This window comes from Podarcis tiliguerta, assembly GCF_965153285.1.
Source record: "Podarcis tiliguerta genome assembly, chromosome: 1".
Taxonomy (NCBI): Eukaryota; Metazoa; Chordata; class Lepidosauria; order Squamata; family Lacertidae; genus Podarcis; species Podarcis tiliguerta.
The window spans coordinates 20,484,677-20,506,759 of record NC_139534.1 but is presented as its reverse complement, the minus strand read 5'-3'; the positions used below and the strand labels follow the sequence as shown (position 1 = coordinate 20,506,759).

Below are 22,083 nucleotides of genomic sequence, written 5' to 3'. Positions count from 1 at the left end.
AAAACATAGATAAATGAAGGAGCGTCTCTACCTCCATCGTGCAATCCGGACACTGAGGTCCAGCTCTGAGGGCCTTCTGGTGGTTCCCCCACGAGACATGAAGCTACAGCAAACCAGGCAGAGGGCCTTCTCGGTAGTGGCACCCACCCTGTGGAATACCCTCCCATCAGATTTTTAGAAGACATCCGGAGGCAGCCCTGTTCAGGGAAGTTTTTAATGGTTGATGTTTTATTGTGTTTTTCATATTTTGTCAGGAGTCGCCCCGAGTGGCTGGGGCAACCCAGTCAGATGAGCGGCATATAAATAATAAAATTATTATTACAAATGTGGTTTTGAGCTACTGAAAGTCTGTGTGTCATAGAAACTAGTCCATCAAAAGGTATCCTGCTCTTCAGCCAAATGGGTAGCGACCCCTTCCGCCTCCTGAAAACATTGCAAATAAACGCAATTCGCATTTTATTACGTGTAAGACAACTTCAAAATAAATATGTAGTGGAATTTTTTTTTTTTCATTACAAAAGGATGTATATTTACACAGAGGAAGCTGAGCAACAACTATTAACCAGCTCAAAAAGGTTTACAAATGCTCCGGTGCAAAGTCTCTAAAATGGCTAGAACTACAAAAAAACCTCAAAAGTTTTCCCCATTTTTTCACAAAAGAGTCGTTCTCCTTTCCCCTTCTTTATGTCTTCATCTTCCTTAGAACTACTGCAGGTCATTTGGTAAACGTAGCAGCTGTAGATCCTGCTGGGCTTCTGTTCTATATGCACAACTATATTCCTGTCAAAGTAAACTTCATGGCTGTATGTCTGCATGGAGAGAACAAAGAAAACAGTAATTTTCATTTCAGGTAGGCAGGGTGGGGAAGGTACTCCTATGACACACAGGGCTTTGCAGTGAACAACACCTCAGATATGACATCCCTCTGCAGCAAGCAAGTTATAACACGAAGCTTGGGCTAACCAGTGAATATAAGCTCTACTCCAGAGGGATGGGGGACCCATGGCTCCCCAGACGTTGTTGGAGAACTCCTTCTATCATGCCGGACCATTGGCCATGGCAGGGGCTGACTGGGACTTGGAGATTAGGTGGAGCCTCAGCTGCATAGCTGTCAACTTACAGATTTGAAAATAAGGGGCCAGCAGCCTCGAAAGTAAGGGATCAGCAGCCAAAATAAGGGATTTTAGTCAACCAGCAGCCAAGCGAAGCCTCAAGCGGTGGTTCCCACAGCGCAGCAACCCGGCAAAGGGGATGCAGCAAGGAAAAACACCGTCAACTCTCCGCTGGGAAGCGCTGAGCAAAGGCGAGTCCCCAGGCAACGGGGCCGATTTGATCGGCACAAGGCATGGAAGCTCCACCCCCCCAGTCGTTCTTAGACTCCTTATTGGGTGAGCAACGCAGCCAAGCAACACAGTTGGAGCCTCCCTCCTCCCTGGCCGGCAGGGAGGGAGGGAGAGGAGCTGCTTCCTTTCAAACCCGGGAAATTTAAGGGATCAATAAAGGACAGCAGCGGGACACGGCGCTGGGATAAGGGACTTTCCCGCCAAATAAGGGACGGCTGACAGCTATGCTCGGCTGGCAGGGCAGGGAGGAGAGAATGAGAGGCAGGAAAGCAGAGACAGAGGGAGGAGTCTGCTGTGATGCAATAGAACTGGCAGCTGCTGAAGGCAAAAAGCAGCTGGGTGGAGCCTGCAGACCACTGAGGGAGTTTTGTTCAATCCACCAGCAAAGCGCTCATTGTCAACAGGTAAAGGACCCCTGGGCAGTTAAGTCCAGTCAAAGGCGGCTGGGGTTGCGGCGCTCATTTCGCTTTCAGGCCGAGGAAGCCGGCATTTGTCCACAGACAGCTTTCCGGGTCATGTGGCGAGCAGGACTAAACCGCTTCTGGCACAACGGGACACCGTGAGGGGAACCAGAGCGCACGGAAACGCCGTTTACATTCCCGCAGCAGAGATACCTGTTTATCTACTTGCACTGGCGTGCTTTGGAACTGCTAGGTTGGCAGGAGCTGGGACAGAGCAACGGGAGCTCACCCCGTCGCTGGAATTCGAACCGCCGACCTTCCGATCAGTGAGCCCAAGAGCAGGGGTCAGCAAACTTTTTCAGCAGGGGGCTGGTCCACTGTCCCTCAGACCTTATTTTTTTTTTGGGGGGGATGAACAAATTCCTATGCCCCACAAATAACAAATGCACACATTCTACTCATATAAAAACACGCTGATTCCCGGACCATCCGCGGGCCGGATTTAGAAGGCGACAGGGCTGGATCCAGCCCCCGGGGCCATAGTTTGCTTACCCAAGCCCAAGAGGCTCAGTGGTTTAGGCCACAGCGCCACCCATGTCCCAGGAATAGCTAGAGGAGGAAATCAACCTGCCCACCCCCAATCAGCCCTCCGGGTCTTTATGGAACCTGGTGGGGCAACCGCCACATTTGCAGCCGTGCCCAACAGGAGATGGGGCAGGTAGTGGGAGGGGCGTCAAATTACTGCACCAGATCCAGCAATTGGGTCCACATTGGGCGCAGTGCCATCGCTACAGCACCTGCTTGGAAGGTGGAATTCTGAAGAAGTTGGCCAGAGGAATAGGGCTGCGGTTGGATTTTTCTTTTAATAAGTCTACTGCACTCAGAAGCGTATAATATTGAGCACGCATATCAACTAATTTTTTGGAACACTACCAATGCATACTTGATAAATCATCCCCCCCCCCAATGCAAATTCTATAAATCTCAAGTCACAGGCAAGCAATAATGCCAGCTAGTAAGAGCACACACATTTTTCCAAGTGACTTTTATATGTCCTCTTGGGTTTCCCAAACTTTGGATCTCCAGCTGTTTTTGGACTACAGTTCCTATCATCCCTGACCACTGGTCCTGAAAGATAGAGATGATGGGAGTGGTAGTCCAAAAACAGCTGGAGACCCAAGTTGGGGGGGGGGGGGGGACTACTCTAGCCAGATCTCAAGGGAATCCCAGCCTTCACTTCCTTTTTAAATAAAAAAAGTATATTTGTTGTCTCTAGGTAAACCTGTAAACTGAAACACCAAGTATTGCTGATGGAGCCTTCGTAACAGTGATGAACAAGTTACTCAACCCCAATATTAGAGAAGGTTTGGTGTTTCATGTTGTACTCTTCAGTGTTTTATAGAGCGGCCACTTATAGTAGCTTAAACTGCTGCTCCTGGAGGTTTCTAAAGGGTGTGACACCTCAAACCAGGAGCTGGCAAAGTTCCTACCACCTGCATGCCTTTCTGTTACAGCAGGCATGCTTGCCTCTGTTTCAAAAGATTAGATGTCAGTTTTGTCCCTTCCGCATACATTTCAAGCTGGCTATGTTTTAAAATATTAAGTGCGTTTCCAAGCACAAGTGTTGGTGCTGACCTTTAAAGCACTAAATGGCCTCAGTCCGGTATATCTGAAGGAGCGTCTCCACCCCCATCGTTCTACCACTGAGGTCCAGCACTGAGGGCCTTCTGGCGGTTCCCTCACGGAGAGAAGCCAAGTTACAGGGAACCAGGCAGAGGGCCTTCTCGGTAGTGGCACCCGCCCTGTGGAACGCCCTCCCACCAGATGTCAAAGAGAAAAACAACTACCAAACTTTTAGATGACACCTGAAGGCAGCTCTGTTTAGGGAAGCTTTTAATGTTTCATGCATTACTTTATTTTAATATTGTGTTGGAAGCTGCCCAGAGTGGCTGGGGAAACCCAGCCAGATGGGCGGGGTATAAATAATAAATTATTGTTGTTATTGTTGTTGTTGTTGTTGTTATTATTATTAGTGCTATTCATCATTTATGTGATTAAAAGTTCATACTGAGTCGTATTTTTTTTTGGTTTTTTTTAAAAGAAAAACCAAGAAGAAGAAGAAGAATTTGGATTTGATATCCCGTCTTTCACTCCCTTTAAGGAGTCTCAAAGTAGCTAACATTCTCCTTTCCCTTCCTCCCCCACAACAAGCACTCTGTGAGGTGAGTGGGGCTGAGAGACTTCAGAGAAGTGTGACTGGCCCAAGGTCACCCAGCAGCTGCATGTGGAGGAGCGGAGACGCGAACCCGGTTCCTCAGATTACGAGACTACCGCTCTTAACCACTACACCACACTGGCTCTCTCACTGGTGACACTCAATCATTTTTTTTAATAAACAGCAAAGCTATTCCAGAGAAGGATGAGAAGGGCAAGGGGTGAGGAGTATCAAAACCTCCAGTGAGTCAGCACTGTGCCAAGCCAGCTTCCAACTTATAGAACTGGTTTTTCAGCTCCAGAACAGAAAAAGGAAAACTGACAAGAAGCGTGCATCTCAAGCCCAGCCACAGTTGTTTCTGGGAACAGTGATACACCCTTTTGCACATTTCCCCCCGATGGGATTTCTGTTGGATCTCTCCATTTGGAACACGAATGGCACATGGCAGCTGGATGAATAATGGCACGTTAAGCAGAGCGACTAGAAGCCTTAATGAAAGTGTACCGTACTTTTCCCCCCTATTTTGGGGGACTCAGATTTAAGAAATGGGGGGAGATGACCCAGAGTTGTTGAGCTTTTTTCGGGGGGGATTACGAGGGTGGTGCTGTGGGTTAAGCCACAGAGCCTCTTGGCTTGCCGATCAGGTCGGCGGTTCGAATCCCTGCGATGAGGTGAACTCCTATTTTGAACTGCTCCTGCCAACCTAGCAGTTCAAAAGCACGCCAGTGCAAGTAGATAAATAGATACCGCTCCAGCGGGAAGCTAAACAGCGTTTACGTGTGCTGCTCTGGTTCGTCAGAAGCGGCTTAGTCATGCTGGCCACATGACCCGGAAGCTTTATGCCAGCACCCTTGGCCAATAAAGCGAGATGAGCGCCGCAACCCCAGAGTCAGCCAAGACTGGACTGTTGGAAAACTATATCCCAACATTGACCTAATGGTCAGGGGTCCCTTTACCTTTACTTTACCAGGGTTGTTGAGCTTTTTTAGGGGTATTGACAAAAATCACTCACCTGCACACATTGCAAAATCCACCTCCCGTCTGTCCCATCGCCGCCAGAAGCTGCCAATCGCCCGCCCAACTGCCGCAGCGTCAGCCAATCAACACCACCCATTGACGCAGAAACCAATAACACGCACAATAGCTACTGACAGCCGCGGCAGCAACCAATCAAACGTCCGCCCTATGCACTACCCATGTATAAGGCGGCACACACTTTTTAGCATGGTTTTTAAAGAAAACAACATAATGCTATACATGGGAAAGTAAGGTACGTTAAGTGGGATTATACTCACCACATCCCAAGATTCCGCAAACGGAATGCTCTTAAGTCGAGTCCCATATTCGTTGCAGTGGAAGTCGAGGTGGGCGGCCCCATCAGCTCCTATCTGAGTAACTGCCACAACGGACAGTAAATTCAGTTCATCTTCATAGTCCACAATTTTGAAAGTCTTATTAAAAACAGGAGCTCGGGTTACTCAGAAAGTTAAGTTGTTTAGCCACAGTTTTTTAAAACACCTCCTTGCTATTGCGCAGGTAAAAACAAACAGACGGAAGAATAGTAAGTCTAAAAGAAGTTTCAGGAAGCTTTTAATGTTTAATAGACTATTGTATTTTAATATTTTGTTGGAAGCCGCCCAGAGTGGCTGGGGAAACCCAGTCAGATGGGCGGGGTATAAATATATTATTATTATTATTATTATTATTATTATTATTATTATTATTATTATTAGAGAAACGGCTGTAATTTATAAATGGTCCTGTCATCAATTGCTGCCTCTTGCTTTCCAGCCATTCGAGTTTTTGATTCTTTTCACTTGAATCATAGAATCATAGAGTTGGAAGAGACCACAAGGGCCATCGAGTCCAACCCCCTGCCAAGCAGGAAACACCACCAGAGCACTCCTGACATATGGTTGTCAAGCCTCTGCTTAAAGACCTCCAAAGAAGGAGACTCCACCACACTCCTTGGCAGCAAATTCCACTGTCAAACAGCTCTTACAGTCAGGAAGTTCTTCCTAATGTTTAGGTGGAATCTTCTTTCTTGTAGCTTGGATCCATTGCTCCGTGTCCGCTTCTCTGGAGCAGCAGAAAACAACCTTTCTCCCTCCTCTATGTGACATCCTTTTATATATTTGAACATGGCTAGCATATCACCCCTTAACCACCTCTTCTCCAGGCTAAACATGCCCAGCTCCCTTAGCCGTTCCTCATAAGGCATGGTTTCCAGGCCTTTGACCATTTTGGTTGCCCTCCTCTGGACACGTTCCAGTTTCTCAGTGTCCTTCTTGAACTGTGGTGCCCAGAACTGGACACAGTACTCCAGGTGAGGTCTGACCAGAGCAGAATACAGTGGCACTATTACTTCCCTTGATCTAGATGCTATACTCCTATTGATGCAGCCCAGAATTGCATTGGCTTTTTTAGCTGCCGCGTCACACTGTTGGCGCCTCTAGAAGCATGATCTCTCCGTGTGTCTTAGTTGGGGTGCAGCCCCCAAATCCAGAAAAACATTTTAAAGTTTTTCACCCAATTCAAAGTGCTGGTTTTGACCTATAAAGTCTTAAACGGCTCAGGTCCGCAATACCTCAAGGACCGCCTCTTCCCATATGAACCTACCGGGACCCTGAGATCATCTTCTGAGCCCCTCCTTCATGTGCCTCCTCCTCAAGAGGTCAGGAGGGTGGCAACACGAGAACGGGGCCTTCTCTGCAGTGGCTCCCCGTCTATGGAATGCACTCCCCAGGGAAGTTCGCCTGGCGCCTTTATTACACAACTTTAGGTGCCAGGCAGAAACGTCTCCTTTTTAACCAGGCCTTTGGTTGATTTGATTGACATCCTATGTTTTTTGGGAGGGGTTGTTGGGTGGTTGTTTTTATTCCGATTATATATTTTGTGGTTTTATATTTTGATTTTGTTCTGTGAACTGCCCCAAGACCTCCGGGTACAGGGCGGCAGATAAATCCAATAAAGAATAATAATGGTAATTTTCAGGGCTGGCTCCTGGTCCCAGCTCACAGAGGACCAACGCTGGCTGGTATTTATGTACAAAAGTCTTTATTGAAGTACAGTTTCCATTTCCACGCCGCAGCGCTCCATCCCTACGTCTAAACTTTAGACCGGCGAAGCTCCCTCTGAGTCCCCGCCCCCTGTACACCAGTTTAAGACTCTAGCTTTACTCCACCTCTTCTTTCTCCTCTGGGTCCTGTTGCCCTCCGGGGCCCCTGTCTCCCTGGATTCCTCTGAGGCTGACGATGACGACCCCCCTGACTCCTCCCGCTCTCTTCTGCGGGCTTTAGGACCTGGCTCTCTTCCCGGGCTGCCCACTGTGCCTCCCTCCTGTACATTTGAACTTGGCGCGCGCGCGCGTTTAACTTTCCTGATGACCGTTTCCTCACTCCCCGACGGAGGTGTGGTCAATCCTGCCTCATGTTCTCCCGCTGGCAGCGCTCCACCTGATCCCGATGCCTGGGACTCCTCCCCCCTACTGCCCTCTGGGGGGGACGCGGGCCCTGATTTCCAACTGCTACTCTCTGAGTCTCCTCTGGCCCCTTCTTTCCGAGGTGTCCCCCTGGGCACTCCCCTTGCCCTGACCATGGGGGCCCCTTTCTGTGAATCCTCCGAGTCACTGGAGAGACTCAGAGACCTCGGACTACTGTCGTCGCTGACATTTCCTTCAGACTCCTCCCCCTCGCTCTCCGTTTCCTCCCTCTCCTGTGACTCTGCTCCTGAACCCCTGACATCCATCCCCCCCTCGAAGCCCCCCCTTCCCCCCTCCCCTTCCTCCTGCGGGGGTGCTGGGCGCTCCGTCGTTGTGGGGGTGAATGGTGGATACAGTTCGTCCCCCGTGGCGTGCATCCAGTTAGATAAATCCGGCTCGTCCTCCGTGTCTTCGCCGACCTCGTTCTCCTCTGCTTCCATCTCCGTGCCGCCATGCTCGAACCCAACGTCCTCCCCCATCACGTCCATGTCCCTCTCACCCTCGTTCCCCTCTGGGTCCGTTGCCTGCCAAGGGCCCCTCAGCCACCTCTCCGCTCCTCGATTGTCCCACCAAAATGAGCGGTCTGAGGCAAACCCCGAGGGCGAGCCCTCTGGTGAACGTGTTTCTAATGCTGGTTCTTCGTCCGAGGTGAATCCCTGGAACGTGCTGGTAGAAAGCGTGGGTGTGAAAAGCCAGTCGTCGAAATACTCGGCTGGCATGGGCCTGTGTGGGAACAAGGCATGAAACTCCTCTTTGAGGAGAGGCTCGTCCAGGGCATAGTCCGGCACCCAACTGTTGGCGCTGGCCGGGGTACCTTCCCTTGCGAGAAAATATTCTACTCCCTCTTCCCCCCATCTCGAGTCCAAAATCTCTGTGACCTGGTTGATGGGTTCCCTTCTTGGCGACTCCCTCCTTGGGGGGATCTCCCTATACTGGTCTGGTGCTGTGCTCTGCGCCTGAAATCGGTGAGGTGCTTTGTAGGGCGTGAGCACCGACCTATGGAATACTGGGTGCATTCTGGATCCCTCCGGAAGTGTCAACCGGAAGGCCACCGGATTGATCTGTGCCTCAACTAGGTAAGGTCCTAGCTGTTTATGTCCGAGTTTCTTCTTAGCTAAGGACCTGGTCGGCACTGCGTGGGCCGCTAACCACACCCAGTCTCCCACCTGTATGTCTTCCCCAACCCTCCTGTGCTTGTCAGCTTGCAGTTTGTATGCGTGCTTTGCAAGCTCTAACTGCCTCCCAAGCTGCTCGTGAACTTCCTGCAATTCCGCCGCCAAGACTTCCGCTGCCTGTGGCTCCCCCTCCCCCAGTCTCTCTAATCCCGGGAAGGTTCTGGGATGCCTCCCGTTGTTGGCGAAGAACGGCGTCACCCCTGTGGACACGTGCTTCGTGTTGTTGTAAGCGAACTCAGCGAGCGGCAGGTAGTCCACCCATGTCGTCGGCTGTTGATTTGCATAGCATCTCAGGTACTGCTGCATGATGGCGTTGACGCGCTCCGCTTGCCCGTTGGTCTGCGGGTGTCTCGCCGACGCTAGGTTGATCTTGACGTTCAGGAAACCCATCAGCTTCTGCCAGAAGCTCGAAATGAACTGGCGCCCCCTGTCGGACAAGATAGACCGTGGCAGTCCGTGCACCCTGAAGACGTGGTCTATGAACAGTTTGGCGGTCTGTTCTGCCGTGGCCACCTTCGCGCACGGAATGAAGTGGGCCATTTTAGTGAACATGTCCACCACCACTAGCATTGCCGTTTTGCCCCTTGAGCTGGGTAAATCCGTGACAAAGTCCAGGGCCACCCTCTCCCACGGTTCGCTCGGGGTCTGTAGTGGTTCGAGCAGTCCTGCCGGAGGTTTGTGCACTGACTTGGCCCTTTGGCAGGTGTCGCACCTCGAGACGTACTCCGCGACTTCCCCTCTCATCTTGGGCCACCAGAAATCTCTGGCAACGAGTTCTGCCGTCTTCTCCTTGCCGAAGTGCCCGGCGGTTGGCGCGTCGTGCAACTGCTGCAGTACTTTCGCACGGAGTTCGTCTCCCGGTACATAGAGTGCTCCTCTGCGGATTAGCAATCCGTCCCGTATTTGGAACTCGTCGTCTTTCGCCGTGCCCTTGCGCACGTCCTCCATCTTGGCTAGTGCGAAGGAGTCCTCCTGCAGTGCTCGACGGACCGCCTCCAGGTCCACGGTTGCGGAAGCGCACGCCCACGCTTTCTGGGCGAAAATGTGCTTGGCCGCTGCTGGCGCCGCTTCTTCGAGGTATTGCGGCTTTCTGGACAGTGCATCTGCCATGATGTTGTTGTCGCCTGGGATGTATTCTATCCTGAAGTCGAAATCCGCAAAGAACTCCGCCCATCTGATGTGCCGCTGGTTCAGGAACCTTGCCGTGCGCCAGTACTCCAGGTTCTTATGATCCGTGCGAACCTGCACTGTGTGTTTGGCCCCGATGAGGAAGTGCCGCCACGCCTTGAATGCTGCATGAATGGCCAGCAACTCCCTGTCCCAGATGGTGTAGTTCTGCTCTGACTTGCTGAGCTTCCTAGAGTAGAAGGCACACGGTCTCCAGTCCCCATGCGGGTCCTCCTGCAACAGTACGGCGCCCACGGCTCTGTCTGAGGCGTCCGTCTCAACTCTCAGCGGTTTGCTGGGATTCACATGCAGTAGTTGCTGCTCGGACGAGAAGAGCCGCTTAAGGTTCTGGAAGGACTGCTCCGCTTGCTCCGTCCAGATGAACTTCTTCTTCTTGGAGCTGAGCGTGTCGGTAATGGCCGCTGTCTGCATCGCGAACCCCTTGATGAACTTGCGGTAAAAGTTGGCAAACCCCACAAACCGCTGGACCTCCTTCCGATTTCGCGGGCTCTTCCAATCCAACACTGCGCGAACCTTGGCGCTGTCCATGGCGAGCCCCTTGTCCGACAGCTTGTAGCCCAGGAAATCCACCTCCTTCCTGTCGAACTGGCACTTCTCCAGCTTGGCGTATAGCCGATGCTCCTGCAGTCGCTGCAGAACCTCCTTGACGTCCCCCTCGTGGGTCTCCTCAGATTCTGAGAATATCAGGATGTCGTCCAAGAAGCAGACGCATTTCTTGTAGAGGAGACCCGCCAGGACGTGATGCATGAAGGCTTGAAAACAGTGGGCGCCATTTTGTAAACCGAAGGGCATAACTCTGTATTCATATGTGCCCAGGGGCGTGAACATGGCAGTCTTCCACTCGTCCCCCTCCCGTATGCGAATCAGGTTGTACGCCCCTCGCAGATCCAACTTTGTAAAAACGCGTCCTTTCCTCACCGTAGCAAGCAGGTCATCTATTTTGGGCATTGGAAAGGCTGTGGGCTTGGTCTTTGAATTTAAGAGCCTGAAATCCACTACAAGCCTCTTTTGGGGCGTGTCCTTTTTCTTCACAAAGAATACAGGACTGCCCCCCGCTGCTTTCGACTCCCGGATGAAACCGCGCTTTAAGTTGAGGTCTATGAACTCCTTGAGCTCCTGTAGCTCGTCTTCAGACATGGAATACAGTTTCCCGGCTGGCAGCGTCGCCCCTGGCAGGAGGTCAATCTGGCAGTCATAGGGCCTGTGGGGAGGCAGCTTGTCTGCTTCCTTCTCGCAGAAAACCTCCAAAAACGCTGCGTACTTGTGTGGCACTGCTTGCAGCGTGCTTAATTGTAGCTGCGTGTCTTCCCCTCCTTCTTCCGGGCTAGGAAGAATGCAATGTTCCGCGCAATAGGAGGAACCGAAGGTCAGTTGGCGTTGGTACCACGCCAATGCTGGACTGTGCCTGTGCAGCCAACTCATGCCCAAGACCACCGGCGTGTCCGACAGTTTGGTGACGTTGAAACTGATGACCTCTTGGTGATTTCCAATCCGCATCACCATTGGCTGCGTTTGTTGCACCACCTGCCCCCCTAACAAGTCTCTGCCATCCACCGTGACAACCTTCAGGGGCAGCGTGGCTGGTAGCAGTGGTATATTGTGCTGCTGAATAAAATCCAGTCCTATAAAGTCGGCGTTGCTGCCGGAGTCAATAGTGATCGGCACTTCCAGAGTGCTGCCGCTGGGCAGTTGGAGAGACGCTGTAAGCTGCACCACTGGTTTGGGTGGGAGGGGGTCTGTGGGCTGCAAAAGTGCTGGGGATTGCTTCATGGACTTGTCTGACTGGACCCCAGTGCCTCTTCCTCCAGCCAGACTCTGTCGTTTAACTGTTGCTGTGTTCCCAGTCGAGTTGCTTCTTTGACTGTTGCCGAGGCTGCAGTGTGCTTGTGGAGCCTCTGGGGACACTCTTTCGCCATGTGTTGAGCACTGTCGCAGATGTAGCACTTCCTGTTCCCTCTAGGAGGCTTCGTTTTGACTGCTCCCGGCGTTAGGGCTCTGGTAGCTGACTGAGCCCTGGCACCTCCTAGCTCCATCGGTTCTTCCCCCCCTCCTTGGGGGGGTGTGGATTGCGCACGCGCTGCATCTCTGGGAAAAAGGGGAGGTGCTTTCGCTGGTGTGCGTCCCCAACGCCCTTCATCTCTGTTCCATGGACGTTCTTCCAAACGCACGCCGATTTCCAGCGCCCTCTGAACCACTTGCTGAGTGGTCTTAGGTCTCTCTCCTCTTGCAATCTCATCTTTCACATTTGCATTCAATCCTTCCCAGAAAAGGTCTCTGACTGGAGCAGAATTCTTCTCCCACCCCAGCGCGTGGACTAATGCAAAAAAGCGGGCATGATACTGCCTTACACTGGCTTTGCCTTGTTTGAGACCATGTATGTCTCTTCTGGCAATATCGACGTCTATCTTTGATAAAAAACATGCATCCATCGCTTTAATGAACGCATCCGCGTCTTGGAGCGCCGGATCATTATCTCTCCATAAATTTCTCAGCCACGCTTTGGCTTCCCCATGCAAATGGGATAGGATAAACCCCACTTTTTCTCTTTCATCTCTAAAGTCCTTTTCCAGCAGATTCAGCGCAAAGAGCAAGTCTGCTCGGAAATTAGGGTACTGTGGTAAACTCCCGTCGAAATGCGATACCAGGCTGCCCCCCCTTTTCCCCAGCCCTATGCCCTCTGGTCTGGCTCCCGTTTGCCCTTGTCTAGTAAGCATGTCCAACCTGGCTTGGAGATCCTTGCAGACTGTATCCATTTCTTCTTCCCTTTTTCTGGAGGCACGCACCTCTGCGTTGAGTTGAACCACAGCATTTCGCAGGTCTGTCCATTCCTGTTCTGTAGTCATCTTGTCTGATTCTTGTGAGCTCGCAAAGCACCACTTCTCTCCCCTCGCTACGTCGACTCACGTTGCGAGGTTCTTGGTGGAAAATCTTCTCAGGGGAGGGAGCTTACTGTCAGGGCTGGCTCCTGGTCCCAGCTCACAGAGGACCAACGCTGGCTGGTATTTATGTACAAAAGTCTTTATTGAAGTACAGTTTCCATTTCCACGCCGCAGCGCTCCATCCCTACGTCTAAACTTTAGACCGGCGAAGCTCCCTCTGAGTCCCCGCCCCCTGTACACCAGTTTAAGACTCTAGCTTTACTCCACCTCTTCTTTCTCCTCTGGGTCCTGTTGCCCTCCGGGGCCCCTGTCTCCCTGGATTCCTCTGAGGCTGACGATGACGACCCCCCTGACTCCTCCCGCTCTCTTCTGCGGGCTTTAGGACCTGGCTCTCTTCCCGGGCTGCCCACTGTGCCTCCCTCCTGTACATTTGAACTTGGCGCGCGCGCGCGTTTAACTTTCCTGATGACCGTTTCCTCACTCCCCGACGGAGGTGTGGTCAATCCTGCCTCATGTTCTCCCGCTGGCAGCGCTCCACCTGATCCCGATGCCTGGGACTCCTCCCCCCTACTGCCCTCTGGGGGGGACGCGGGCCCTGATTTCCAACTGCTACTCTCTGAGTCTCCTCTGGCCCCTTCTTTCCGAGGTGTCCCCCTGGGCACTCCCCTTGCCCTGACCATGGGGGCCCCTTTCTGTGAATCCTCCGAGTCACTGGAGAGACTCAGAGACCTCGGACTACTGTCGTCGCTGACATTTCCTTCAGACTCCTCCCCCTCGCTCTCCGTTTCCTCCCTCTCCTGTGACTCTGCTCCTGAACCCCTGACAGTAATAATTTAAAACCACAAAATCCAACAGCAGGCATACCATGGGTAAAATTCCGCCTGCTTGTGTGTGTTTTCTCTCTCTTTCTAAATTTGGTAACTGAATATAAATGAACTACAGGTTTTAAAGGCCATGGAGGAACCCTTGCCATGTTTTTCACCCAGTCGGTATTCATTTCCATGGAAACAAGGCTGCAGATAGTTTCCAGAAGCGGAGGAATTAGAATTCTTGTGGCTGTGTCTTCTCAGCTCCAGATCCTGATGGGAGGGTGAAAAATGGATTCCAAAAATAGTTGCTAATGATGCTGGGGGCCCACTGTTCAGATCTGTAGTGTTTTGCCTAGGTTGTTTACCGTCCTTTTCCATGAACCTCAGGCTTGCAAATAGCAGAAAATCGGTCGCAGGCATTGCAGTGTGCAGTCAAACCGGACAGTCAGATAACCAAAATGCTCACCGGCCAATTAGATTCCCTGTACATTTCACAATATCTAGGACAGCACTAGTCTGACATTTCTAAAGCATAGCCTAACATTTCGCTGGACTAGTACCCCTCATCCCCCCCCCCCCCCCGCGAACAGAGAACACAAAAAGCTGTATTTTTAGCAGAAAGTTAAGTTTCCCAGGTGCGTGCTGGCAGATTCCTAGCTGACCAGCGGTGGACTAGAAAAAACGAAGAGATCAAAATGGGGGGAAAGCAAAAGGAATGGGTATACAGTGGTACCTCGGGTTACATATGCTTCAGGTTACATATGCTTCAAGTTACACACTCCGCTAACCCAGAAATAGTGCTTCAGGTTAAGAACTTTGCTTCAGGATAAGAATAGAAATCGGGCTTTGGCGGCGCTGCGGCAGCAGGAGGCCCCATTAGCTAAAGTGGTGCTTCAGGTTAAGAACAGTTTCAGGTTAAGAACAGACCTCCAGAACGAATTAAGTACTTAACCCGAGGTACCACTGTATAGCAGGGTGTGTGTGTGTATGTGTGTGTGTGTGGTTGTACACATGAGTAAGTTATATTTGCATACACACAAACATTTGCATAAAACTATGTTGTACTCAGAGAAGACCCACTGAAATCAATGTACCTACCGTATTTTTCGCTCTATAAGACGCACCAGACCACAAGACGCACCTAGTTTTTGGAGGAGGAAAACAAGAAAAAAAATATTCTGAATCTCAGAAGCCAGAACAGCAAGAGGGATCGCTGCGCAGTGAAAGCAGCAATCCCTCTTGCTGTTCTGGCTTCTGGGATAGCTGCGCAGCCTGCATTCGCTCCATAAGACGCACACACATTTCCAATTACTTTTTAGGAGGGAAAAAGTGAGTCTTATAGAGCAAAAAATACGGTAAATCAGTTATGCCCATTGATCTCAATGGTTCTACTCTGAGCAGACCTAGCATCAGATACAACGCAAGTTCTACAAAGCCAACGAGGCTCATTTCATGAGCTGCCTTATTCAAGATCACAGAATTTTTGGTTACCTCTTGCCCAGGGTCATCATCCAATAGTGTCATACGTTTCTTCACAACTCGACCAGACGCTGTTACCGTTACAGAGTTCTTAATCTTTGAGATTAAAATATGGAGACAGGAGAGAGAGAGAGAGAAATGAGACAAATAGTAAAATTAAGGACAACGCTAACTGAAGTTTTCATTTACTTTTTTGTTTGTTTGTTAAATATGGATTTTAAGCAAGTTTATACTTAAGGACAGGTTGGTTAAAGTTTCGAAACGATTTGAAAAATGCGCACTGCCCCTAGAAAAAACACAGACACCGTCTTCTTGGGTGTCTTTGCTGAAAAGATTTAAAGGATAATTACAGAGCGTTCAGGAGAATAATGAAGTCAACAGTACGTTCTCAACTGCTGCAGCAGAAATACAGACTTATAGTCACTGCACTCTAGAGAAGTAGCTTTTAAGCTTGCTGGGTATTTATTTATAGCACAGAAAAGCTAGATAAAGATTCTTTACTGTTGTTTATTCAATACCGCATTCAAAATACTGTTTAAGCTGTTTCTCATCCTCCCTTTATTAGCTATGTTATTTCTCCCTCATAACTATGTCCTAGCTCATTAAAAACAATACAATTCAATGTCACAGTAAACAATATTTAATGGTTTGTTGTGAATGTGCCGATCTAAGCTGTTTGTTTCCTCCCTGCTTAGCGTTAGGTCTGAACCAGGGATTAAGAATTGTTCCACAGAATCATACAAGTTAGAAGGGGTCCTAAGGGACATCTAGTCCAACCCCCTGCATACAGGAATCACGGCTCAAAAATCCATGAGAGAGGGCCATCGAAGCTCTCTATAAAAACCTCAAATGCATCCACTACTTTCTGAGGTAGTCTGCCCATTTTGCTCCAAACAAACCATGTTCAGGAAACCAAGAACGAACCTTGGCTACAGGCTGTGGTTTGCTAGGAGTGAAACAAACCATAATCCCTGTTTTCAGACGGAACGGTAAGCCAGTTTTTGTGTCCCGTCCCCCTCCTACCAACGCACAAGGAGGGAAGAGCTAAGATGATGCAAATTGCTCATGGCTTACTGCAACACGCAAAGCAGACATTCAAACAACAGCATCATATTATGTCGCTGACTGCTCAGTGTTTAGATCTAAGCACCTCTCACGTGGGGACTGTGGTTTGGTAATTAATGTTTCTCCAACATCTCACAGCTCTTCCCCCATTCCTGCTAGAAATCAGGAGGTAAATAGAGTACAGGAAGTAAGAGCCATGGAAACTAAGAGCCATGGAAATCCATGTTCTAAGCATGAGTGGGGAACCTGTGGCCCGTCATATGTTGCTGGGCTCCTTCTCCCATCTTCTCTGACCACTGAACATGGAGGGCTAGGGCTGATGAGAGTGCCCAAACTAGAAAACATTTCTTCTTTTTAAATAGCTTAAAAACCCTGTTTGAATACCCTGCCTCCACGTTCCCAAGCTTTGCTCTACAACCACGAGGATTGAAAGCCTTGTCGTTTCCAAAACAAAATCTAGTTCTTCGAAAATAAACAATACAGTGGTACCTCTAAATCCGTTCCAGAAGTCCGACTTCCAAAACGTTCGCAAATCAAGGCGCGGCTTCCAATTGGCTGCAGGGAACTCCTGCAGCCAATCGGAAGCCATAGAAGACGTTCGGGTTCCAAAGAAGGTTCGCAAACCGGAACATGGTTTGCGGCGTTCGGGAGCCAAAATGTTTGACTCGCAAGGCGTTTGGGATCCAAGGTACGACTATAACAACAATAGTTCTTTTTAGCTCCACTTGGTACACAGAGACTACACAATTTAGCAACTTACACACAAGGGGCAAATCCCATCTTTCTCTGACGTTAGCAACTTTTTCTTGATAGGCTTTGACAGCGCACATTTTCTCCTCAAGGAAGTTTTTCGAATGTAGCACCGCTCTATTTTCAAAGCTGCCTGACCCCTTATCTGAAAAAGCTGCCCTTATATGTCGGTTTATGAGCCGCACCTCAACTTCAGGTCTTCAGATGCAAGTCATGAATAACTCATGGTGAGTTTCTAGGTCTTTTCAATGGCACCTTTTTGTGATCTGCTTCCATGAAACAACTTTCAGATGCAATGGGAACATTTTAAAGCCACGCATCCCTAAACAGCTCACAGCTTCAGCAGAGGACCAAGCCTGCCTCTTGCTACACAAAGGCCACAAAGGATTGATTCACACCCATGAATCTTCATCACCTGATAACCATTCATAAATCCGGTGCAAAGTTGTCTCCACTGAAAGGTACTAACGCAGGTGAACAGAGAAGTTTTGACTGTGAATGAGTGAGGAAGCTGCATGTGTGAACCAGCCCTAAATGAGAGTACCGTATTTTTTGCCCCATAGGACGCACCGGCCCATAGGACGCACCATGTTTTTTGGGGGGGAAATAAAGAAAAAAAATTATTTCCCCCCCAGGCGCTTGCAGGGCAGGCAGTGGGGAGAAGCGCTCTTCTCCCCACTGCCCGCCTTCAGATCAGGTCCGGGGACAGCAAGAAGACGCGCTGCGCCTCCTCACTGTCCCCGGAGCTTGCGGGGCTGGCGCTGGGGTTCTCCTGAAGCCTGGAGAGCGAGAGGGGTCGGTGCGCACTGACCCCTCTCGCTCTCCAGGCTTCAGCTAAAGCCTGCATTCGCTCCATAGGATGCACACACATTTCCCCTTCATTTTTGGAGGGGGAAAAGTGCGTCCTATAGGGGGGAAAATACGGTAATTTCTCCCTATCTGAGCTAGAGGTGAAATGAGAAGAATGGTCTCTATAATATACAAATTGCACAAATAAAAAAGTTTAATAATAATAATAACAACAACAACAATCCAGGTTTGTTGTTACATTCTCACATTATTTCTCCTGTTGGCCTTTATGACAAAGTCTTTCGTAACTTCCTGCTGTTCTGCGTTATTTTCAGATTCCTTCAGCTTCAAAACTCTGGTTGAGAAAAATGAAACCAAGAGAGTCACGTTCACAGGAAGGTGTGATGGGGAAGTAAAACACTAATTTCACAGCCACCACGCATTCTGAGATGGAGCGATGGAGTCAGGAACCAGCACATTTTTAATAAGCACATATATGGCATCTCTTGGGTGGTGGAATCAGAACCTGCCACATGTCAGTCCATACAATGCTGCTTCTTGTGTTCCTGTGTGTAATGGTGGTATCAAAGGGCATAATCCAGGACCATAGCTGTCAACCTTCCCTTTTTCGGCGGGAAATTCCCTTATTCCAGTGCCATTTCCCACTACTTCCCGCTGCTATCCCAGATTGTTAGACATCCCGTAGACTGTCCCCGGGACAGGTGAGGCTGCTGATCCCTTATTTTCAAATCTGAAAGTTGACAGCTATGTCCAGGACTCTGTTGCGTACATGCGAGTGCACACGCAGGCAAAACATTTCTACTTCAATTCTTTCGTTCTGAGAATCCAGAAATTAATGACCTTTGAAAATATACACTAGAAGATCTAGCTACGTGATATTGCTATAAGTTCATGTTGTGTGATTCAAGATCATGATAAACAATGAAGAAGAAGAAGAGTTTGGATTTGATATCCCACTTTATCACTCCCCTTCAGGAGTCTCAAAGCGGCTAACATTCTCCTTTCCCTTCCTCCCCCACAACAAACACTCTGTGAGGTGAGTGGGGCTGAGAGACTTCAGAGAAGTGTGACTAGCCCAAGGTCACCCAGCAGCTGCATGTGGAGGAGCGGGGAATCGAACCGGGTTCCCCAGATTATGAGACTACCGCTCTTAACCACTACACCACACTGGCTCTGAAGAAATAAAGATGATAAACAGGATGCCTCCAAGAAGCTTGAAGGCAACAACCCACCATTGCTACATGCCCCCAGCATCTAGTATTCACGGACATTCTGTCTCTGAACATACAGCTTCCATTTAGCTATCATGGCTATGAATTTGCCTAACTCTTTCCCAAACACATTATAAGGACACGGAAACCTTGGCCAATCAGAAGTTCAGCTTGGACAGCTAAAGATAAAAAGGTAAAGGACCCCTGGATGGTTAAGTCCAGTCAAAGGCGACCATGGGGTTGTGGCGCTCATCTCGCTTTCAGGCCGAGGGAGCCTGCGTTTGTCTGCAGACAGCATTTCGGGTCACGGGGCCAGCATGTCTAAACCGCTTCTGTCGCAATGGGACACCATTACAGAAACCAGAGCGCAAGGAAATGCTGTTTACCTTCCCGCTGGAGAGGTACCGATTTATCTACTTGCACTGGTGTGCTTTCAAACTGCTAGGTTGGCAGGAGCTGAGACAGAGCAACGGGAGCTCACCCCATCGCAGGGATTCAAACCGCCGACCTTCTGATCGGCAAGCCAAGAGGCTCAGTGGTTTAGACCATAGCGCCACCTGCGAGCTTGGACAGTGAATCCCTCAATGAAGACTAAAGAACGATGGAGTCACAGGTAGGCACAGGCTACTTTCACAGCAAAACTTACTTAATCAAACTTGGTCCCACATGCAGCACTCTTCCAGAAGTGTCTGGGTGGAAAGATATCCAGTCAGGTTCCAGCGAGGAACATTCCATATCCTGGATACCATTCTTTGCCTGGAATGATGGAACAAAACACCTAAGTTATCTCGAACAAACACAGAAGAGACCCCTCCGTCTAATGTACACTGAGAAGTTATAGCACGCATTTATAGCACGTATCCTGATCTTCCTAGAAGGAAGTAGGGGGTGTTGTCCTATTTTAGGCAACTTAACATTAGTTTCTACAGTCCAAATTCGTCCCACTTCTCACAGAATATTGTTCAATATCTCATCCCAGAATACAATCCATTTGGCCAACCTTGCAGTTCTGTTTTCAACCCACATTGACCACTAAGAAATCTATTCCTGGGGGGCACAAAGAGTGTAAAATCTGAAATAAAACATGCAGTTTTCCATCTAATATCTAATTTACTACAAGGGTACTTTACCAAAGTAATTTAAAAAAGGGATGAGCTATGACAGGTATGAGCCCTTCAGATTTTGATGCCAAAGCAATTAGACTGAAACACAATTTAATGCTTGCCTGTATAAATTGCCTACTAACTGGATACGACACCTTCCCTGAGTAATTTTTTTTTTAAATTAAAAAATCAGAGGTTGGGAATCTGTGGCTCTCCAGATATTGTCATGCTCCATATCCGATCAGCCCATAGCTGTCAACGTTTCCCTTTTTTAAAGGGAAATTCCCTTATTCCGAATAGGATTCCTCGCAAGAAAATGGAAAAGTTGACAGCTATGCATCAGCCCCAACAAGCACATAGCTGTGCTGATGTAAGTTGCAGCACAAAGTGGGCACCATGTTGGGAAAAGCTGCTTTAAACTATTAAACTATTAACTATTTTCACCCTGCTGCCTCCAAATATTACTGTAAGGGTGCAAGCAAGATGGGCAGAAGATTCACATCTTTGCAACAGGAAAACAGCCGCTCAAAAGTATGTGGCATGCCTCTTGCTCACATCCTGGGATCTTATCCCTAGATTTTGTATTCATGTCTGTGCTTAATCCAACAATACAAGGATGTTTCCTTATATAGTAGTACCTCGGGTTACATACGCTTCAGGTTACAGACTCCGCTAACTTTGCTTCAGGATGAGAACAGAAATCATATTCCAGCAGCGCGGTGGCAGCTAAAGTTAACCTCAGGTTAAGAACAGTTTCAGGTTAAGAACGGACCTCCAGAACGAATCACAGTACTTTTCGCTCTATAAGACGCACCAGGCCATAAGACGCACCTAGTTTTTGGAGGAGGAAAACAAGAAAAAATAATATTCTGAATCTCAGAAGCCAGAACAACAAGAGGGATCACTGTGCAGCGATCCCTCTTGCTGTTCTGACTTCTGGGATAGCTGCACAGCCTGTATTCGCTCCATAAGATGCACACACATTTCCCCTTACTTTTTGGGAAGGAAAAAGTGAGTCCTATAGAGCAAAAAATAGGGTAAGTACTTAACCCGAGGTACCACTGTATACAAACAGAAAACAGGGCAACCTAATGTTGAACGTGACTCTACATACGCGACTCTATCTTGAAATGGGGCAATCAGGGAAACACAAGTGAACAATGAGAAATGAATCATGGAAACATAGAATTGTAGAGCTGGAATGGAATTATCTAGTCCAACTGCTTGCAATCCAGGAATCTGCGACCTTGAGATTAAAAGTCTCATGCTCTACTGACTGAGCTATCAGGAAAGAATGCTGAATGGTTCTCTTCCTATTTTACACACCCACGATTTTCTGATTGATAATCAATATGTGACGCTTGAACAGATTTACCAAAGCGTGGTCTTTCAATGAACAAACGTGGAAGATTCCTCTCTGTTTTTTCTTGTTAGGAGTGATGATGTAATGCCAAGGGTATCCTCCAATTTGAAATGTGTTCTCCAGGGAAGACACTTCAAAGAGCAGATCTGGGGTACCTGCGAATGTTAACATGAACAGCTTCATAATTCCATTTGTTCTTCGGTAAAGCTTTAAAGATCTCACACACAAGAGTTTACGCCACTAAACGCCGAATGTTTATAGTGCAACAATGATTATGCGGAACCCTGCAACCTTGCATTCAATTAGCAGTGCACAAAACAGACACCTGGACAATATACCGTATTTTTCGCTCTATAGGACACACTTTTCCCCCTCCAAAAATTGAGGGGAAATGTGCTTGCGTCCTATGGAGCGAATGCAGGCTCCTTGGCTTCAGCGAAAGCAACGCGAAGCCTTTGGAGCGCGGAGGGAGCGCTCCCTCCGCGCTCCTTGGCTTCGCGTTGCTTTCGCTGAAGCCTGGAGAGCGAGAGGCGTCGGTGCGCGCCTACCCCTCTCGCTCTCCAGGCTTCAGGGATAGCCGCGCACAGGCCCTCCGGTAGGAAAAGGCTGCACAGGGCTAGGGCTTCCTCTTTAGCCCTGCGCAGCCTCTCCCGGCAGGAGAGAGGAAGCCAAAACAGTGAGCGGGATCCATCCCGCTGGCTGCCTTGGCTTGTGCCATAGCTGCGTGCAACCCCTCCGGAAGGGAGAGGTTGCGCGCAGCCTGTACGCTGCTCTTTGGGGCTGGGGGGGAGGAATAAGATTTTTTCCCTTG

General features: G+C 49.3%; 1 protein-coding gene across 5 annotated transcripts in view; it reads right to left on the bottom strand.

The window, feature by feature from the left end:
• Positions 1-200: 200 nt before the first annotated feature.
• DCAF17 (DDB1 and CUL4 associated factor 17) overlaps positions 201-22,083 on the bottom strand; it is a 41,001-nt gene continuing 19,118 nt past the window's right edge. For 3 of the 5 annotated variants that reach the window (XM_083409727.1, XM_083409728.1, XM_083409730.1), the window contains 6 exons: positions 21,285-21,427; positions 19,453-19,562; positions 17,842-17,929; positions 14,983-15,066; positions 5,255-5,410; positions 201-809 (listed from right to left, as the gene is read on the bottom strand). In XM_083409727.1, coding sequence (XP_083265853.1) covers positions 618-809; positions 5,255-5,410; positions 14,983-15,066; positions 17,842-17,929; positions 19,453-19,562; positions 21,285-21,427 — 773 coding nt within the window. In that variant the 3' untranslated portion in view covers positions 201-617. Of the gene's footprint in view, positions 810-5,254; positions 5,411-5,436; positions 5,485-14,982; positions 15,067-17,841; positions 17,930-19,452; positions 19,563-21,284; positions 21,428-22,083 lie in introns of those variants that run through there. The other 2 variants (XM_083409729.1, XM_083409731.1) reach the window with 2 other exon arrangements.